The following is a 21,323-nucleotide window of genomic DNA, read 5'->3' as shown; positions in this document are numbered from 1 at the left end:
CCATTTTTTTTTTAGGGCAATGTGACACAATGTAAAGAGAAGGAGACTTAAATTAGAGTATATACAAGGGGAAAATGGCATTCACCAAGTCAGTGAAAATGCAAATAAAAATATTGACTCTACTATTTTTTGGTTAAGGTAGTGTACTCAGTTTATATTTAATACACCCCTTTTTTTAAAAAAAGATTTTATTTATTTATTTTTAGAGAGAGGGGAAGGCAGGGGGAATGAGAAGGAGAGAAACATTGACATGTGATCTGCACGTTAATGTGCAGGCCAGGTCCCCAGTTGGCGACCTTTAGGTCTGCAGGCCAGCACTCAGTCCACTGAGCTACACCAGCCCACCAGCCAGGGCTTAATACTCCCCTTCTGCTTCATATACATGGCATAAAATATAATATGACAGATAAAATATAAAATAGAAATAAAAATAAAATGTAGCCAGGCCTAAACATCTCTATGGACCAGAAATGGAACAGAACACCAAGTTGGGAAAGTGCCTAAAGCTACAAGCCTGCTGGTCTCCCAGGCCAGGAATACCCTGTGTCTGACCAGCTCTGAGAAGCAACCAGAACTTGCAGTACTTCATGCAAGATGAAGGAAGAGAACCGGGCTTAACTGCTTGAGGACTGGGATGGAGCAGTTCCATTCATGAAAAGAGTGGCGGAGGGTACGGGGGAAACAGGAAGACAAAACAAAACCTGATGATCATAAGAGGAACCAAACTGTCTACTAATTGCATCTTCAATTTTCTGAAATCCATTTCATGGCAGAATGTTACTATGAGTTAGAAACTCGAAACCAAAATTCTAAGATCTGTTTCTGGATTTGGGAACTGGATACAACCTGGAAGCAACCATGTCTTCATGGAGTGGCTGGGAAGAAAGAGACAGATGATGAGGGATGAAGGATGACTCCAGGTTTTTGATCTAAGAGATTGAAAGGATGAATTGATTTTAGCTGAGATAAAGAAGACTAAAGGATGTGAAGGATTGGGGAATTTATGGAAATCAATGATACTTTGGCTTTTGTATGTTAAGTTTGACATCTATTAGACATCTAAGTGGAGACATTGAGTAGGGAGTTGGTTCTTCAGGTGTGGAATCTGGGGTAAAGGTCTGGCTGGAGATACAAATTCATTCTCATTGATATGTAGACTTAAAGCCCTAAGACTATATAATGCAATTTATACACCAAGTAGTGGCAACTACTTAGATATCACAAGTGACTTCTTAGATATCAGAAGACAATGGAGGAATAACTTCAACATATTAGGGGAAATCAGTCAAACTAGAGGTTTATGTGTTTTAAACCATCATTCAAGAATGAGGGCAAAGCAAAGATGTTTTCTGACATACAGTGTTTTACTAATCACAGACTCAAAAAAAAAGTTAAAGGCATAGTTTTGCAAGAAGAAAAGTAAACCTAGTGAAAGCTGCATTTTAATGATCAGTAAAAACATTGATGAAAGAGTTGCTAAACTTAGCAATTTTTCATGCATTTTAAAAGGTAAAACTAGATAAAATTAACAATATGTGGTCGACGTGGGGCATGATGCGAGATTAGTTAAAGTATGTTAGATTTTTTTGTCATGTACAGGAGAAGGTAAAATTAACTGAATAAATTAAAATCCTATTGGAAAATTTATTGGCACACATATTAAAAACTGAAGAATATTGTCACCTTTCAAGTAGTCTTGCAAAAAGAAGTAGGAGTCTAATCAAACAACTATAATTTGTTTTTTAATATAATTGGTTCCCTTTGTCAATTTAATATTTTATTTTTTGTTTTTAAAGATTATATGGAAAAGGGGTCTGTAGTCTTCATTAGACTGGCTAAGAAGTCCATGACACAGAAAAGCTGAGGGCCTCTGGACCCCGCAGTCAGCACCCAGGATGTGCAGAGGGCATGGGGGGGTGGCAGAGGAGCCTAGGAGACATGCAGTTAGCAAAATCCTGTGCCCCAAATGACCCAAGTTCTTTAACAAATAAATAACAAGGACTTTTAAAAAAAGGAACTAGGGAGTAAATTAAAAGAAACTTAAGAGACAAATGAACCAATTGCAGTGTGTGTTGACTTCATTGGACTTTGATTTAAACTATATTTTAAAAAGAAAGAAGAAACAATTGGGAATTTGAACATAAATGAGATACTTGACATTAAAGGATTAAATTATTTTTTACATGTGATAATGGTTTGGGGTTTTTTTTTTAAACATACTGAAATATTTGCTGATGAAAAATTTAACAAAAAATGCAGTAAGGGCCAGCACTGAAGTTACAGAAATGCAATCGATACTTTCCAAATCTACAAATTAAGAGAAGATACTGAAGGGAGGAAAGGAACTTAGAAAGTGTTACCATATACATTGAAAGCAAGAAAAGAGAGAAGCAGAAAAAGAATGTTAAGCAGAAAGCCCAAAATAATATGGTTGAAATCAATCCAAATAGATCAGCAATCACAATAAACAAATTAAACTCGCTGATTAAAACTCAAACTATCAGATTGGGTTTCTAATTTAGACCAGCTGTATGGTTCATATAAGAACTGTGCCCTAGCCCTGGCAGTTCGGCCTTGGCGGACTGAGCACCGGCCTGCGGTCCAGGTCGCAGCAGGAGTCACCCTATTGATGTCTCTCTCTCTTTCTCCCTCATTTTCCCCTTTCTAAAAAATAAATAAATAAAATCTGCTTTTTTTAAGAAGTATGCCTTAAATAACACAGAAAGTACAATTAAGAAAACAATTGATAAAAGTGGCCATCTTAAAATTAAAAGCTTTTTAGCTAATGACACCATGACCAAAATTAAAAGATAAGCTACAAGTTGGGAAGAGATATTTATAATGTGTATAAGTGATAGGGAATGAATTCACAGAATTACTCCTTTCAGAAATGTCTACAAATCAATTTTGTTAAAAAAATCAGAAAATAAAACAGATTTGAACAGTCATTTCATAAAATATTTCATAAATGTATCGGAAATATATTCAATCTCATTAATGATTGATTAGTTAAGATAGTCTACATTTTTTGCAGTATTTTAGTCAGTTTTTGCATTGGCAACACAGCCCCAAAATCTCCATGCTGTTCTCTCCGCGTTAGAAAAACTTGTTTATGTCAATTAAATTAATTGATGGCATATTCAGAATCCTGTCTTTCTTCCTAAAGGATTCTCTGACTTTTTTAACACGTTAAATTCTCCTTTCTCTTACATCGCCTGTAGACTGAAATATTAGAAAAATGTATTGTGTTATTTTCTTCTCAACAGAAGCAATTAGTTGCTCAAAAAATTCACATAGAAGAGAATGAGGACAGAGACACAGGATTGGAACAAAGACATAATAAAGAGGATCCAGACTGCATCAAAGCCAAGGTGCCCTTAGGGGACCTGGACCTGTATGACGGCACATACATAACTTTGGAAAGCAAAGACATCAGGTAAAGAGATTTGCTTCCCTCCCCCCAAATTATGTTTTCTTCAACAGACCTTTCTTAAATCAGTAAATTATTTCTCTAATGAGAGTAACCCTCAATCACAGATACGTTTATTAACATTTTAAGATTCAAACTACATAGTATGTGTAGAATTCTCACAAATCAATTAAAAATATTTAATACCACAGCAGAAAATTGAACAATTTAGAGTACAAGAAATACATATGGATAAAAAACATGTAGAAAACATATTTCTCGATAATGATCAAGTACAAATTAAAACATGTAGATAATTTTCATCTATCAAACTGGAAAAATGTAAAAATCAGTAACTGGTTAAAAATGCAGAGAGACTGTCAGCAGAAGTGTAAATTGATTTAACGTTTGTAGAAAGAATTTAGCGCTGTTATGTTATTTTTTAAAAAACTCTTTGATCTTAACATTCTGTCACTAACCTACTGTCTCACTCTTGATTTATCTCCTTTAAGTTGAACTCCCAAAATGTTTGACTCTAGCAACAGCTATTTGAAAAAATTATGAGTGCTAACTAATATTGGTTGTAAAGTTGAAATGTTTTGAGGATATGATTCAATTAGGAAAAAATTAGACATTTCTTCATCCTGCATCTGTTGCTTTTTGCTTCTTAATTTTAGCCCTGAAGATTATATAGACACAGAATCTCCTGTCCCTCCAGACCCTGAGCAACCTGATTGCACTAAAATTCTAGAACTTCCATATAGCATACATGCTTTCCAGCACTTACGAGTAAGTAGAGAGTGTGGGGCTTTTTTTTAGTGCATTTTTAAAAATTTAGTCTCTTGCTTATAAATCCTGTTTTTTCCCCCTCTCCTCAGTGGCTTTTTAATTTTATAAACATCTTGTATTTCCTAAAATTTCTTCAAAATAAATGTTACAAGATACTGAATTACTTGTGGTCTTTTATAATCTCCTGTGTCTGTTTTTCTTCTTCAGGGTGTACAAGAAAGAGTTAATCTTTCTGCACCTTTACTACCTAAAGAAGATCCAGTCTTCACATATTTATCTAAACGATTAGGAAGAAATATAGATGACATAGGTCACCTCATTCATGAAGGCCTACGGAAGGTGAGTCATTAGTGACTTGAAAGAGTCAGGAGACTGTATGAACAGGAGATATTTTACTCTCCTTCCTAGCTTGTTTCCATTTTTAAATTATGATTATAATAATTGAAGCTGTATCTGTTCAAAGCTAAGGAGAAATATTGGTAATATAATTCCCTTGACCAGGAGGATATGCTAAAAAGATTTATTTAAACTAATTCATTAAAAAATTATATACTAATATAAGCAACAGAGATTATAAATTTGATTATTTATTTTGAATGTGAAAGAAAATTTAACATTAGTGTCTTTGCTTATCTACACACAATACATGGATTTATCACTATTCTCCGAAGAAGAAAAAAAATCACCACCAACAATAAAATATTCTTGTAATGTTTATTTCAAAGGAACATCTACTTTAAACAGAATGAAATAGAGAATTATACAGTAGGACCCGAGAATTTAAATATATCATTCAGGATAACATTGGAATTAGAAAACAGTTTTTCTTCCTCCCTATGCCTAAGGAGTGTCATAAAATGTAGCCTGCTTCCTAAGTAGTATCACAGTGGCAATAAGTAAAATGTATAATTGCAACATTTATATATATATATATAGTATATTAAAATACATTGTATATTTATATGTTTAGAAATACCTTATATATTATTATATATGATTTTTTTTTTTTTTGCTAAGTTATCATCTTCATTTTGTTTTTCTGAAGGTAATGTAAAACATTGCATCCCCAGAACTTGATGGGATGCAAGGGAAAACTGGCCTAGGATTTAAAATACCCTTTAGTAGTTCAAGAAAGAGATGAGGATGGTTTGGACTAGAATAGTTAGTATTGGAAACAGAGGGATTTAAACTATTTTGGGAACCATTTAGAAGCTAATGAGTTAGATACGGGGAATGAGGGAAAAAGAATCAAGGATAATTCCTCAATTTTTGGCTTGAGCAACCTGAAGGAAGAACACGGTTTGGGTGAGTGAAGTGAAGACAGAGTTCTTTTTTGGCCATGCTGAATTTGAAATCTGTATGAGTTTGAATTTCAGGAAAGGGCAGAGCTGGTTATATAGATAGAGAATAATTGTTAAGTAGGGAGCATTTAGAGCCATGGGACTGGATAGGGTCCTCTGAAGGACAGTGGGGTTTGAGAAGAGGCCACTCTTGAGTCCTAGGTCCTCCTACATTTAGCTGTCAAGTAGAGGGGGAGGGGCTAGCAAAAGAGACCAGAAAGGATGTCCAGAAGAATGTGGTCCTAAGAGCCAAGGGGAAATGTGTTCCAAAGAAGGAGGGAGTGATTAACAGTGACATTAAAGCATTTATAGGTTTGGGGGACGATTCTATGAGAAATCTCATAGAAAGATTTTTTTTAAGATTTATTTTTCTTTTCTAATATGTGTGGACTCTAGAGTGTTCCTGCTTATCCTGATGCTTTCGGTAACTCATGTAGAATTTTTAATTCCTCTTTTTGTTCCAGTTCACAGTATAAAGTCTGAAAATAAGAGGTAAAATTAAAGTATGTATTTGAAAGAAAACTTTCTCAAAGGGCTGTCAGAAAGATTCAACCCCAAGTAAAATCAATTTTGAAAGAATATAGTAACCCTTATCCAACTACACGTAGTGCTCAAGTCCTTAATTACATCACTCAAAGAAAGTGATGTAATTAAGGAACATATATGTTCCTTGAAGATAGTATATATAAGGCTAATTAACACAGAATTATACTTAATCTTAAAAATAACTATTTTGAAAATAAAATAATTGGTCCTTGTAAAAATCAGATTATATTTAAAAATCTATAAAAAATAAAGTAAAAATTATAATTTGAAAAAGTTAAAACTTTAATTATTCTCATAGGATAAATTTTCAGTAGTGGAGTTGTGGGCATCAGAGCATAATCACATTTTTAAGGCCTTTTACATACATGTTGTCAAATTGCCCACTTGATGGGCTTTTAAGCTTTGTTTCCCCCATGGAATGATAGTCTGTAGTTGGATGGCCTGTCTGTGTAGATCACACCTTAATGCACTTGCACAACTGACGATCAGGAGGCTGTTTTGACAGGTGTAGTTTATTAGAACTTTGACTTACACTTTATCACTATTGTAAGTCTGTCTCTTCTTCATCCTAAATTTCAGAAGACATAGAGTAGTAAAGGTTCTCATTTTGAACATTCTGAGTTAAAGAAACTGCCTCGAGTTTGATTGATTGTCATTTTATTTGTTTAATCTCTAGAACTCTTCCTCATGGGTACTGTATAACATGGCTTCGTTTTACTGGAGAATAAAGAATAAACCGTATCAGGTAGTGGAATGTGCCATGCGAGCACTTCACTTCTCTTCCAGGTAAGTTTCCTCCCCTTTACACTTTCTGATTTTCCACGTAACTTGGACTCTAAAACAACACAATAAAAAAAATAAAAAAAAAAAAAAACAATGAGAAGAGGCACTTTGTTGTACTGACACTCTCCTTCATTCCTGTTCAACGAAATTAGTCCCATCACAAAAAATGACAGATTTCAAAGACTTCAGAGTGAAAATAGCATAATATACTTCCAATTTCCATTACGGAAAAAATACATTATGAATATGCCCTCTGATTCACTTGAGACTTCAATGCACGGACCTTGACTGGAGACATTATCATAAGTTAAATTTTTCTCAAAGCAAATATAAGGCCTAAATACAATTTAAAATCATAAAATGTCTGCCAGACCTTATTTCTGTGGCAGAATTTGTAGTTATCAGATTGAGGAAGCATCATCAATTATGCAACAATGAAACATTATGATTTTCTTAAATATTTTCTCCATCTGTAAGTATACTCAAAGTTATGTCCCTGAGCTCAATAACTTTGAATGTAATTTTCCCTTCTCACATAATTTATACATAATCATGGAACACATGCGTTATTCCTCACGTCTGATTACTCTCTCCTTCTCTTTCAGGCACAATAAAGACATTGCCCTGGTCAACTTGGCAAATGTTCTGCACAGAGCACACTTCTCTGCTGATGCTGCTGTTGTGGTCCATGCAGCTTTGGACGACAGTGACTACTTCACCAGCTATTACACTTTGGGAAATATATATGCAGTAAATACAGTTCTTTTGTTTTCATGAGCCAAACCAGTTGCTGTTTTCTTTTTTCTTTCCCTCAATAACAAAATAGCTTTTTCCCTTCTTCTTTCGGTCCAAACAAGGGAAAGGGGATGGAAATGTATCATAATTTTCCCAGTCTCTTGACAAAAAGGAAAAATAATTAAATTAATGAGCATATTAAATTTCTGCATAGTATACTTAAGATATCAATATGTTTCAATTAAGCCATCCTGCAGCAAGTTTTCATGTTGTGGAGATTTGGCCACTGATCAAAATAATATTCATGGTACAGTGAAATATTAATGTGATCTCATAAATTATTAGGGGATTTGTACAGATACAAACAGGATGGCTGACATTTTTCCCATGTGTGTATGTTTGCTTTTGTCTTTTCAGATGCTTGGGGAATATAACCACTCAGTGCTCTGTTACGACCATGCTTTGCAGGCCAAACCTGGGTTTGAACAAGCTATAAAGAGGAAGCATGCTGTCCTATGTCAGCAAAAACTTGAGCAAAAATTGGAAGCTCAACATAGGTAATTGGGAGAAAAAATGTCCCTGAAGCACTAGTACCATAAAACCTTAGGTTAGACCTGTGGATGGTGATATCAGTGTTAATTTGTTCATTGGAATTTTATTTTTTGTTAAAAATTTTTATTTATTTATCTTTAGAGAGTGGAAAGGAGGGAGAGAGGGAGAGAAGCATCAATGTGTGGTTGCCTCTCGCGTGCCCTGTACTGGGGACCTGGCCCACAACCCAAGCATATGCCCTCGACTGGGGATCAAATGAGCAACCCTTTGGTTCATAGGCTGGCACTTAATCCACTGAGCCACCCCAGCTAGGGCTGTTCATTTGAATTTTTAAAAGCACATATTCACTACTGCTAGTCCTATATCTTTTCTCCAAATCCATGAGGTTTAGCACAAGTTAGTGGTGGTATAGAGAAATCTCTCTAATAGCATGGATTCCAGGAACTGGAAAATGTTTCCATTAAGTGCTGTCATGTAGAGATTTACAATTTGAACGTCAATTACTTTTGTGAAGTCAGATGGAGGGTGTATGCTGCTGGATATTCAGTAAGTCTATTGATGATGTTTTTATGTCCATAAAATACACTGTCAGTAAAATCACTTGCACGTGCTATATTTGATCTTTCTCCCTTTTGACTTCTAGGGTCAGGCTGTTGTTGGTTAAGTAAGGTTAAGAGACATTATTTCACCCACATTTTAATCACATTTGTGTAAGTTGTGCATTAATGGAATTCCATTGTCCTTGGTCCTTGCAGTATACCTAATAAAAATATTTGATTCCATAGATTATAGGGCCAGTTAAGAAGCACCACATAACTCAGAAATGAATTTTTCATGATTTACAGAATTAGTCTTAATGCTTTAAGTCTACTTTGATGATTAGAGAATTAAGTAACAATTTGGAACTCACAAAACTTTTGTATTTGCTTATTTTCCAGTCTGTTTAAAGCGTAATATAGAGAAAAGGAAAGAATGACAGCTTGCTTGTTTATACCTGGCTTCTATTACACCTGGTCAGAACTTTCCCTGGCTGAGCTTCTTCCAATATTATGCTCTTAAGAATCACATTTGTTCTCTCTTATACAATCTGTACAGCTCCTAAATCTCCATATGTTACAGTATAATAGGTAATAAATTTTTGTTACTAAGTATAATCAGGCAGCTGATTTGATACCAGAGGGTACAGAATATTCCTTTCTAAAGTAAGATTTCTCTGGTTTTTCCCAAAATCTATCAATCAAGGAGTAAGAGTATGAGAACAAGGTGGAGTGGCCCTTGCACTTAACCTTGTCTTTAGGCAAAATCAAAGGAGGATTCTAGAAAGGATTTGACAATCAATGGAAGTAACAAACTTTGTAGAGGGAAACAAGAATTATTAAATGTGTAAAAGTTTATATTATATTGTTACACATCTTTTTTAGCACCAGAGAAGTCCTGCACAACATTTATTTATGTTGTTTAATGTCAGGGTAGTTGTGTTTAAGAGGAGAATTTTGCATCCATTTTTTTGCCCCTAAGTTTCAATAAAACAATAGCATTTCTTTAACCTCATTTTTCTTGAGCTTGTGGTTCAGTGATTATATGTTAAAAGGGAAAAATAAAACCTAGCAATTATTACTGAGAACTAGAAAATGTGTACATGTAAGTGGGTTTAAAATTCACAATTTTAAACCTCTGTAACTTTTTCCTGGTGTTAAATATATTAAGATCCCTCCAGCGAACACTGAATGAGTTGAAAGAATATCAGAAGCAGCATGACCACTACCTGAGACAACAAGAGATCCTGGAAAAACATAAGCTGATTCAAGAGGAGCAAATCTTAAGAAATATCATCCATGAGACACAGATGGCAAAAGAGGCACAATTAGGTAAGTACTGATTCCAGATCATCGAAGACAGGTTAAGAAATTCATTTCTAGATTACTTTCATAACTTTCACATAGCCATAAAGCAGTATAAAGTTGTGCTTATAACCTCCTTAGATTTTTAAAATCAAGCATCATCGCAGCAGGTATACCAGCAGGCCTGGAGTGCTGGTCTGGTCCCTGTACCTTTATTTAAATTCACCATTTTAAGCTAAAAGCCAAATCTTTTACATTGAGGTCTTAATGATGGTTGTTGCCCTCTATGGCTTATAGCGATACTTCTCCAGCTTTAGTACACAAGCCAGTCTCCTAGAGACCTTGTTAAAATGCAGATGCTTATTTAGCAGGACTGAGGAGGAGCCTGATTTTGGCATTTCTAATGAGCTCCCATTTGATGCCTGTTGCTGCTGGTCTGAAAACACTGCACCTTGGGCCTACACCAAATAAAACAAGCCAGACACACCCCAGAAACAAAGCGTCCACCCTGTTCAGCCACCACTGGCAATAAAGCTAAATAAAAATCCTTTTTTTCTTGCTCCCTTAAAAACAAATGTTTTATTTTAGAAGATTTTAGATCATAATTTTTCTCAAGCAGGAATTCTTAATCTGGGTCAATGGATTAGTTTCAGGGAATTCTAAAATCCTTTCCAGAATTATAAGTAGAATTTTGTATGTGCAAAAATTTTTTCTGGGACAAGGGTTTATGGCTCTTATCGAAGTCTCTTAGAGTCTGTGGCTCCAAAATAGAACCGCTGCGCTAAGGGAACTTGTGTTGACAGGAGATCAGTGATTTGGTTATATCCAGAATGTTTCATTTTTTATTAAACTCTAAGAGAGCAGATCTGAGAGCTTGACACCAAAGAATAAATTCATAGAATTCCTTATGCTACACCTTTCTGCCCTGATAAATATATTGGTCTAGAAATCCTCTTAATCTTTGAACCTTTACTGTGACCATGTAATTGCCAGAAAATACCTTAGTGATTATCTAGTGGAGACCCTATATATTGTAGGTGATTTTCCTTAGAAATATTTAATTTAATTATCCATTAGTTAATGTTCTCCTGTATAAATACCTCCTATGTAAGCACTCCACCAGGTTCTGAAGACTACAGATTTGAAACAAATGATTTAGACTAAAAAAGTCATGTTGATATTGTTGATCTTCTCATCAATTCTAATTTTCTTTCTTATTCCAGGAAATCATCAGATATGCCGTCTGGTGAACCAGCAGCATAGTTTACATTGCCAGTGGGACCAACCTGTGCGCTACCATCGTGGGGATATCTTTGAAAATGTGGATTATGTTCAGGTCTTTTTCCTGTTCTTTTCTACTTATGAGCTTTTACATATCTAAAAGTGATAATCACCCCTCCTTGATTCCTCATATTTTTGATCCCTAAAATTTTTTACTCTCATTTAAGGTTTTGAGTTATCTGTTATGTTTATGAAGTTAGATTTTATAGAAAGTACCCTGTTCCTCCACGAAATACATTTCTGTTTCCTGAAGAATATTCTTCATATCCATTCCTTTTTCCCATGTCTTTCCTATGCGATCCAATCCTGTCCCCATTCTCTTATCTAACAAAGCTTTAGAACTACATAGTCTTATGAGAACACCACGCATTGTTTTACCTTGGTTTGGAGGAAGGCTATATTTATTTGCAATTGATTGTGTAATAGTCCATAATGCCTAAGTGATAGCTATATTAAATTCTTAAGAACCCTTGCTTCTACCCACAGAACACTAATTTTATAAAGTAGTGATCATTTTCGTCTAGGTAGGGGAGTGAAATAATGAACCAGACCTCTAAATAAGCTAATCATTCAACCTAAAATAGACTAAATTGTAGAAAGGAAGTAACAGGAGAGGAGAACTATGCCAATGGCATAGTTGATAGAAAGCTGCTAACTATGCATCAGTATCCATGAGAGAATACTGTTGGAGCATAGCTCTGAGAATTACTATAAGTTCTGTTTTCCTACTAATTTTGAGTGTTCATTAAATGTTTTGGGTTAAATGTTAGCCACATCTCCTTTTCTGCTTTCAGTTTGATTGACCTTTTCATTTTCTAGTTTGGTGAAGATTCATCAACCTCCAGTATGATGTCTGTGAACTTTGACGTTCCAGCAAATCAGAGTGACATCAGTGATTTGGTCAAGGCTTCTCCTGTAGCCCATTCTATTCTTTGGATCTGGGGCAAGGACTCTGATGCATACAGGGTAAGTTAACAAAGGGGGATGAAGGAGTTTCCCAAACAGACAACCTCGTTTAAGGCAGTAGCTCCAACCTCACTGATTACTATGGCCGCTATCACAGTTTAGCACAGTTTAGCTCAGTTCAGCATTTAATTAAACTTCTGCTAAATGGAAGACATTCTGCTAGATAGTAGGTAAATAAGACACTGGATCTGCCTTGACTTTTTTCCAGTCAAATGGGACAGATAGACTTTCTGATTTCTATTCAGGCTTTGGGCTCTGAGTACAGTTACCAGCCCTAACAAGTTTCTAAACTTGATCTAAGTATATACTTGGATATACTTTTTTGATCAGCTTTCTTTTATTAAGCTTCCAACTGTATACCAGGCTGGTACTATGAATATAGTACACAGATTCCTTGCTCTGCTGGAGCTTAAATTCTAGCGGAAGATGCAGATAATAAACAAGTTAATAAAATGCATTTCTAAGCTAAGAAATAACTATGGTAGTCAATGGAAATACCAGAGATCATCTGTTTTTTTATTCACTATCAAATTTTAAGAATTTAATTGTTTTTATTATAACAAAATTAATATAGCCACATAGATTTAATTATGTGCAAAATAAATTTACCATAGTTTGATAGCACCAGGATATAAGTCTAGCAAGCTTTTATATTTAGAAAAAGTCAACATTTTACAAATCAAAATCAATTGTTAAACTTTGACATTGGCAAAGAAATGGTCCTAGTTCAGGGAAAAGTAGTTTTCTGTGCCAATTTAATAAGAATATGTATACTTTCAGTACAAATCACAACCTTCACCTCAAATTGGCTTCAACAAGAGAAAATTTGCTTCATATTACAGGAAGTCCAGAGGTACGGCATAATTTCAGTGTGGTTGATTCAGTGGCTCAGGGATGTCACCAATGGCCATTTATGTCCTTTTCTTAAATTTGCCGTCACTGTATTGGTTTCATTATAAAGCCTGACAACCAGCAACAACTAGAGCAAAAAGTTTTTTGTTCCTATGTGGCCTAAGAAACTATGAGTGGCTTTTCTTTCCCAGAAGCCCCAAGCAGGTCTCTCTCTGTGTTTCACTGGCTCACCTGACTTAGACCTTCTCAACTCTGAACCAGTATGTGGTAAAGCAGGTAGAATTACTGATTTAGACTAATAATCTTCAGTAGAAGGAATATTACACAATCAACCACAATGTCTACCTTTATCTTAAAATAACTAAATTATTGTTTAATTATCTTATTATGTTTATGTTCCTTTACAAATTCATTTATTTAGCATGTTGAAATATTGAATCCAAAGAAACTGATAAGAAACTTTCTTTCTTAGGACAAACAGGATATTCTTTGGCCTAAAAGAGCAGATTGTGCAGAAAGCTATCCTAGAGTCCCTGTTGGTGGAGAATTGCCAACGTATTTTCTGCCTCCTGAAAACAAAGGACTCAGGCAAGTGCTGATGGATTTGGCAAAGCACTTGAATCTGCATGATTGTCGTCTGGCAGTTCTTTGAGAGCACCAGCCTTGGACTTGAAAGGTTAAGTCTTTATCTTGACATCACCCGAACTTTGAAAATATGAACCTTGTTCCTTTTTCTTGTGCCAGGATCCACGAACTCAACAGTGATGAGTATTCTTCAGAAGAGGAGGCCCAAACCCCTGACTGTTCCATAACTGACTTCAGAAAAAGCCAGACTCTGTCCTTCTTAGTCAAAGAATTAGAGGTCCGCATGGATCTGAAAGCCAAAATGCCAGATGACCATGCACGAAAAGTAAGGCTCACTTAGGCTGGTGTTTATTACTCTCCATTCTGGGTGACTTCACAAGCCCCCTAGTTGGAACAAAAATTTGATAGAAGGAGTTTGTTGAGCTTTAACTTTATGAGACTGAAGGATAGAGGTAAAGAATTGTTGAAATCCTTAAGAAGTCAGCCGTGCTGTTGAAAGAGTGCCAGGAAAGTGTTCCTCTGGGGTGCTGGTTACGCGGACCACCTAAGCACTCTTCCTCTCCCTTCGGGGGCTGCGGAGACAGGTAACACAGCTCCGTCTCCTGATGCGGGCCGTTCTGCCCACTTCTGTTTAGCTTTACATCCTCCAAACCTTCAGATGCTTGAATAAATTGAAAGCTTGAAGATGCTCTTTCCCTGGCCTTATCAATCCTCCTCTGGGCTTGTGTGAGGTCCTTAGGAATTTGTTTAAAGTTGATAACCACTTTGCAAACATTTTTATAAATAAGCTCTGTTATGTTGTTTTCTTTACTTCTATTAGTTACATGTACTAAGAATGTTTTATTACTGAGTATAAATTCTATGTTACATACCATTTCATAGATACAAATGAAAAACAACCTTTTTACAGAGAAAACAGACCATCACAACAGCCTCCTTTTAAATTGAATTTCAAAACTGTGAACAGTTACTACTTACTTTCAACATTTACTGAAGCAAAAACATGTGCTAAGCATTGTTTAGAATGTTAGGGATACAAAGATAAATAGACCATGATACCTGTCTTAGAGTTGCTCACAGATATATAAATGCTGCTGCAAGAACATAGACTAATTTAGAATCAGGTGCTTTTCCAGCTAGAAAGCATAGCTTTTTATTGCATCAGGTACTGCGTGCTGTTGTCTTCTGAACCAATTCTTATTCGGTTCTGTACACTTAGGTTGGCTTTAACGGGATGTGATAGATCACCTTAATATTTGGGGTATATGTCTTTCAGCTTTTTTTAATTATAGGAAACAGGGGCATACATGTGAGCAGGTCCACACCTTTTCGTATGTCTGTGTCCTCATGTTACATAATTATAAGTTATCTGTTCAAATTAGCTGTTCGTGAGGAGCTCAAGTAGAGACCGCTATCTTTAGAAATTCTTTTCAAATGTCTTCCCTGTTGTCTTCAATTGAGTCAGTCTTCCTTTTGTTGTTTTTAGATTTTGCTTTCCCGTATTAATAACTATACTATCCCAGAAGAAGAAATTGGGTCTTTCTTATTTCATGCTATTAATAAGGTGAGTCACCTACTTGAGACATCTGAAATTTAAGTGTTTAGTAATTGTAATTAAAAATTAAAATGCATATATTGAAAAATCCTTTTTAGAACAAGTACTGTATTCTTGTATTAAACGAACTATTTGGGGGTTTTTCAGCCAAATGCCCCCGTCTGGCTGATACTCAATGAAGCTGGACTCTACTGGAGAGCAGTAGGAAACAGCACTTTTGCTATTGCTTGTCTTCAGAGAGCTTTGAATTTGGCTCCACTTCAATACCAGGACATTCCTCTTGTGAACCTGGCCAACCTTTTGATTCACTATGGCCTTCACCTTGATGCTGCTAAGCTGCTTCTTCAAGCTTTGGCCATCAATAGCTCTGAGGTAAGGTTTTATGCTCCTTTGTAACTATATATGCTATGTAGTGGTAACTCAGATTAGAGTAGTATTTGCATGTTTTGAGAGCACATGAAACATTTTGTTTTATTTTTGAGGTGCTTGTTTTAAGTGAGTGAAATATGTAATTATACGGTTAAATTTTTTTTACAAAATTACATTCATATAGGAATGCCATAGCTGCTAAAAATATACTGCCACTATTTTACTTTAGTCTGAAACATCTGGCTTTTTCTTATCCTACTCATCACAACATGCACATTGCTTAATATTACACTGTTTTACAACTTGAATTTATAGGTATCTTTATACCAACTAGGCCAAAGAACAGATTAAAGGTTGTTTCGATAAGGATAGGTGGATTGATATTCATGCCTTAAATCTCCCGCATGCAGTCCATGGAGTTGCATCACTGCTTTGCAGTTAATTACTTTATTTCATAGTTTCTAAGACATTCCTTCCTTTTTCATCATATTTTAATATCTCTGAAATTAGGATACAGGTTACAATTGATGACATCTTAGGTTTGATGAAATACAGTTATAATAAATGTGTAATTAAATTGCTTTTACACCTGGTGTCTAAAAGTTTGTAAGTTTCCTATCCAAAGAAACTTTTAGAGAAAGTGTGCATGAATGGTTTAGGTTTATTTGAGGTATTCTAGAACTAATTTTTAGAGTATGAAGAGAAAATGTTGTCTATTAAGAGTGTCCCTTAAAATAATGCAAATTCATACCTGGATTTTAAGCAAAAGTTTACAGTCACTATACTATACAGCAGGTCAAGTTGCTAAAGAAGTACGTCAGATATTTGTTGAATATATACTGTGTGCCAGGTGTGGTGGAAACTGTGGGAACAGATGCTGTATATGGGATGGAGGAAGTGGGTATCCCAGCGGAAGGTTGAATACAGCTGTATTCCCCTTTATACTTTTCACTTGCTACTGCTGCCAGCCAAGGCAGTTAGGCAGTTTCTTCTAAGGAAAAGAGAGCTCCTTTACAGATTACTTGCCTTTCTATATTTGAATATTACACTAAAATTTCAGTTGTTAAAAACTGTGCACTGAAACAAGAATAAAAAGATAAATCAATGAATCAGGGTAGATACCCCCAAATAACCCTTAATCACTACCTTATCCACAGTTACCAACATTTGAGATTATTTCCTTGTTAAGCTTTTCTTCTATGTAAATATTTCATAGTATTGCAACTTGGCTGTACTGGTGATCTTTAAAATGTATTACATAAAAAATAACTTACTACTTCATAGTTTTGTAGCCATCAATTTAAATGGTTGTATAAAGGTTTGATGGATTGGTATATCACAGCTTAGTGCTCTGTTGTTGGATATTTAGGTTACTGATAGTGCTAAGCAATTATCAATACAGTTTTCGGAGTAAGACCTTTTCTGTATGCTAAATCATTTACTTAATAGACGGCTAGCACTGGAATTACTAAGAAGAGAATGAATATTTTAATGACTATGGTACAAAATAGCAAACAGTCCACTAAAAGATTTGGACCCTATACATTGCCATAATCAAGGTCTAAAAAGACTCATTTCACCTGTATGTCCACCAGAATTGGGCAGTTAAAATAATTGTAAACTTTTACTGATTTTGGTGTAGAGCCAGGTACCACAGTGAGCACTTTACTTGTAATAACATATCTAATTCTCTGAACAGCCCTACAAGATAGGATTTACCCATTTCATAGATAAAGAAACTCCAAGCGATTTACGAAAAGTCAGAGCTCAGATTTGAACTCAGGGAGAGAGGCCGCAGAGCTCACACCTTTAGCTATGTCACACTGCCTCTGAATTTACGTTTGTAAAACAAGTTTACTTTTAAAATTTTCACATCCCTGTTGTAGTATAAATTGCTTTATCTTTTAATTTTTAAAGTAAAAGTTTATGTATGCATTTTGCTCATTGTGTTAAAATTTAGTTGTTTAATGTTATGTGAACTCTTATACAGTAGTCTCTATACAATAACCATCTGTCATGTTAAAAATATTTTCTTTGCTTTTTTGTCTTAGGCTTTTAAAAATTACCCCTACATTTGTCCATCTTTTCTCTGTATTATTAGATTTAACTCTTTCATAAGATGTTTGAAAAAATTAGTTCTGTTTTGTTTGTGTTTTCTATGATTTGTCTTTAATTAAATAGTGAACTCTCAAATATACAAAGATCTTTTCCTGTGTTGTCTTCTGGATGTTTTATAGTTTTAAGTTGTACGTTTAGGTTTATGATCCATTTCAAGTTAAATGTTCTTTATGATGTGAGGTAGGGATCAAAGTTTATTCCTCAAAGTTCATAGCCACATAGATATCTAGTTGTACCAGTACCATATCTTTAGAGCACTATCCTTTCCCTATTGAACCACCTGTCACCTTTGCTCTGAACTCTGGACTCCTGTCTGCAACAGTTTACTTACTTGACATCTCTACTTCAATGTCTAAAACACACTCAAAAGCTAAAAGACCAAAACTCATCTTCTTAACATTGTTCCAATTTGTTCTTCTCTGTCTTCCCCATTTGAGGAAACAGTAAAGTCAGCAGCTCAGGACAAAAACTTGGAGCCTTGTTTATACCTTTCTCCTTCTCCCAGGGGCAAATTCAATCTATTAGCCAACCTTGCTGATTCTATTCTCAAAATATACCTAGAATTTCTATTTATCATCATCTTTACTGCTCTCCAATCTGAACCAACATTATCTTTTATCTGGATTATTTCAGTACCCTCCTAACTCACTTCTCCACTTTTGGCATTTGTCCCCCTACAGTCTATTCACAATATAGCAACCAATCAGATCCTTATTATAAATAAATAAATAAATAAATAAATAAATGTCATTTGTTTCTTCAAATCTCTGCAATGTTTCTCCATGTAACTTACAGTAAAAAAAAAAAAGAATTTATAATGGTGTAAAAGTCTTCCATTACCTTGTTTCTTTTCCTTTTTTTTTTTTTTTAACCTCGTCTCCATGAGCTCAATCCTTTGCTCATTCTGTTTTGGCCTCACCTGCTTCCTTGCATGCTTTGAGCATGCTGGCCACGCTCCCATCTCAGGGCCTTTGCACTGTTCTCTCTGTTTGGAATACTTCACCCCACCCCACCAAGATTTCTTCGTAGCATGTTCCTCCATACCCTTAAAATGTTTCACAAATTAACTTCTCAGTTAGTCCTTCCCTTATTACTCTATTTAAAATAGTACTCCCTTCCCCACTCTGGTATTGCTTATGATCTCTTCCCTGCTACGCTTGTCTCCCATCACATTTTCTTCACAGTTGTGTAACACTAGACTATACGATCCACAAGGGCAGGGATTTATCTTTCTTGTTTTCCGTTATATCTGCAGTATCTAAAACATTAATGTCTGAAACATTAGTTAATATTCAGTAATTGTACCATCAATTCTGGATGAATTGATGAAAACTTGTCATTTTTTCCAAAATGCTTACTTGTTTATCTCAATACAAGGTATTTGCACAGCCACCATTCTGGTCATAACAGTAATCACAATGCTGTTTTCTTATGCAAAATATAAAGACAACTTTGAAATCAATGTGTTGGGTTTAATTTTATATCTGAGAGTGAACCACTAAGTAATACTTTACATGTACATTGAAACCTACTTAGATTAGGCCTCTCTAATCTGGAATATTTTGCACACCTTGGTTTGGTTACATGAGACATTTTGGATGACCTAACAGCCTGAATCAAAAGCAAGTAGTTGGGTAAATCATAGGTGTTGTGTTTCATAGGGATATATAGTGTAATTTGAGAATAAAACATTCTTACATCTTTTAAAACATTTTTAATCATAAAGCAGGTGTAGAATAAATGGTTTATACACAAGCACATTACAAAAATACTAAGCATAGGTGTATTTCAGCTAAAACAACCTAAATGGAATACTTTAGGCTGTTTTTAAAAACAAAGTCCCAACAAACAATTGGAAAATAGAATACAAAAACTATAATAGCATCCAAAAATCTGGTACCTAGAAATTAATCTAAAGGAGGATGTACAAGATTTCTGTACTGATTACAATACACTGATAAGAGGAAGAAGACCTAAGTAAGTAGAGATACACATCGTGTTCATGGATTAGAAGATTCAATATTAAGATTTAAGTTCTCTCCAAATTGATTTATAGATTCACTTCATAGGTATTGTTTTTCTCAAAGCAATTAAGTGTATACATGTGTGTAAATTGATAAGTTCATTCTGAAATCTACATAGAAATGGATCTAGAATAGCCAAAAAATTTTGGGGTGAGAGGGAGAAAAACGGAATTGGAAGGCTTATATTACTAGATTTCAGGACTGGTTGTAATTAAGTATGTATGGCATTGGTACAAATGTACTTAAATATATTAAGGAACAATAATAGAGAAATTAGAAATAGGCCCCCATGTGTATGGTCACCTGATTTATGACAAAGGCACATCTGTAGTTCAGTGTGTGTGTGTTGGTGGGGGGATTTTGGTTTTTTTTAATAAATAGTGCTGGTAGGTACTCATTTCCCTTGGGTATACACTTAGAAGTGGTTCTTAATTAAAAAAAAAAAGTGCTGGAGTACTTGGATAACCCCTAAAGAAAAAGAAATGAACCTTTACTCCTACCTCACATTGTATACAAAATTAATTTAAGGTGAATCATGTACCAAAATGTGAAAGATAAAACAATAAAGCTTCTTGATAAAAAAAATAGAAGAAAGTCTTCATGACCTTATAGTAGGCAAAGATTTCAAAAAGCACTAACTATAATTAAAGAAAAATATGTAAACTAAACTTCATTAAAATTAAGAATTGCTATTTATCAAAAGACACCATTAAGAGTGAAAAGGAAAACCACAAACTAGCAGAAGATATTTGTGCTAAATATTTCCAACAAAGGTCTTGTATCTTGTATGTATGAGAGAGAGAGAGAGAGAGAGAGAGTGTGTGTGTGTGTGTGTGTGTGTGTGTGTGTGTGTGTGTGAGAGAGAGAGAGAGAGAGAGAAGTTCTTCAAATCAGTAAGGAAAAGACAACCCATTCATATCATTCAAATGGGGAAAACAACAGGCACCTCAGAAATGAAGATATCTAAATGGCCAGTAAGCACATGAAAAAATATTCAGCATCATTACTGATTAAGGAAATACAGATTAAAACCTCAGTGAGGTGCTACTTAATCATCTTATTAAAACAGCTTATTTAAAAAGACTGACCCACTCAGCAAATTCTCATACTAGCAGGTAGGTGTATAAATCTGTACATCCACTTTGGAAAACTGTATGGTTGTATCTCCTAAAACTAGTGATAAGCCCCCGCTTAAGAACCACTTCTAAGTGTATACCCAAGGGAAATGAGTACCTACTAGCTATCAAAAGACCTTTACAAGAATATTGATAGTAGCTTTATTCATAATAACCAAAAACTGGAGACAGTTCAGATACCTCTCAGTAAGAGAAGAGATTAACGCACTGTAGTACTATATTCACATGATGCAACATTGTACATTATTTTAAAAAGAATTACTGATACACAGAAAAATTCAATTTCTTGAATCTTAGTTTTTTTTGTTTTTTTTTTAATTTTTAATTAATTTATTTACTTTTTAAATACATTTGTTTCTGCCTTCCCCCCCTGAATCTTAGTTTGTGTTGAGTGAAAGAAGCTACAAAAAGGTACATATTGTATATACACTAAGAGAACATG

The 21,323-nt window shown here is 34.8% G+C and overlaps 1 protein-coding gene across 2 annotated transcripts in view; it reads left to right on the top strand.

The window, feature by feature from the left end:
* The window catches only part of TTC17 (tetratricopeptide repeat domain 17), a 93,770-nt gene that overhangs the window by 19,925 nt on the left and 52,522 nt on the right, over positions 1 to 21,323 (top strand). For both annotated transcript variants that reach the window (XM_054587130.1, XM_054587129.1), the window contains exons 3-15: positions 3,267 to 3,436; positions 4,087 to 4,198; positions 4,406 to 4,537; positions 6,761 to 6,870; positions 7,473 to 7,617; positions 8,020 to 8,159; positions 9,862 to 10,022; positions 11,219 to 11,331; positions 12,096 to 12,242; positions 13,567 to 13,682; positions 13,839 to 14,004; positions 15,166 to 15,243; positions 15,382 to 15,606. In XM_054587130.1, coding sequence (XP_054443105.1) covers positions 3,267 to 3,436; positions 4,087 to 4,198; positions 4,406 to 4,537; positions 6,761 to 6,870; positions 7,473 to 7,617; positions 8,020 to 8,159; positions 9,862 to 10,022; positions 11,219 to 11,331; positions 12,096 to 12,242; positions 13,567 to 13,682; positions 13,839 to 14,004; positions 15,166 to 15,243; positions 15,382 to 15,606 — 1,815 coding nt within the window. The remainder of the gene's footprint in view (positions 1 to 3,266; positions 3,437 to 4,086; positions 4,199 to 4,405; positions 4,538 to 6,760; positions 6,871 to 7,472; positions 7,618 to 8,019; positions 8,160 to 9,861; positions 10,023 to 11,218; positions 11,332 to 12,095; positions 12,243 to 13,566; positions 13,683 to 13,838; positions 14,005 to 15,165; positions 15,244 to 15,381; positions 15,607 to 21,323) is intronic.

The sequence above is a fragment of the Pteronotus mesoamericanus genome, unplaced genomic scaffold (assembly GCF_021234165.1).
Source record: "Pteronotus mesoamericanus isolate MK-2021 breed Mesoamerican mustached bat unplaced genomic scaffold, CSHL_Meso_final scaffold_1066, whole genome shotgun sequence".
In the NCBI taxonomy this organism is placed as follows: Eukaryota; Metazoa; Chordata; class Mammalia; order Chiroptera; family Mormoopidae; genus Pteronotus; species Pteronotus mesoamericanus.
The sequence above is the reverse complement of the archived record's forward strand: the minus strand, read 5'-3'. Positions and strand labels throughout refer to the sequence as shown.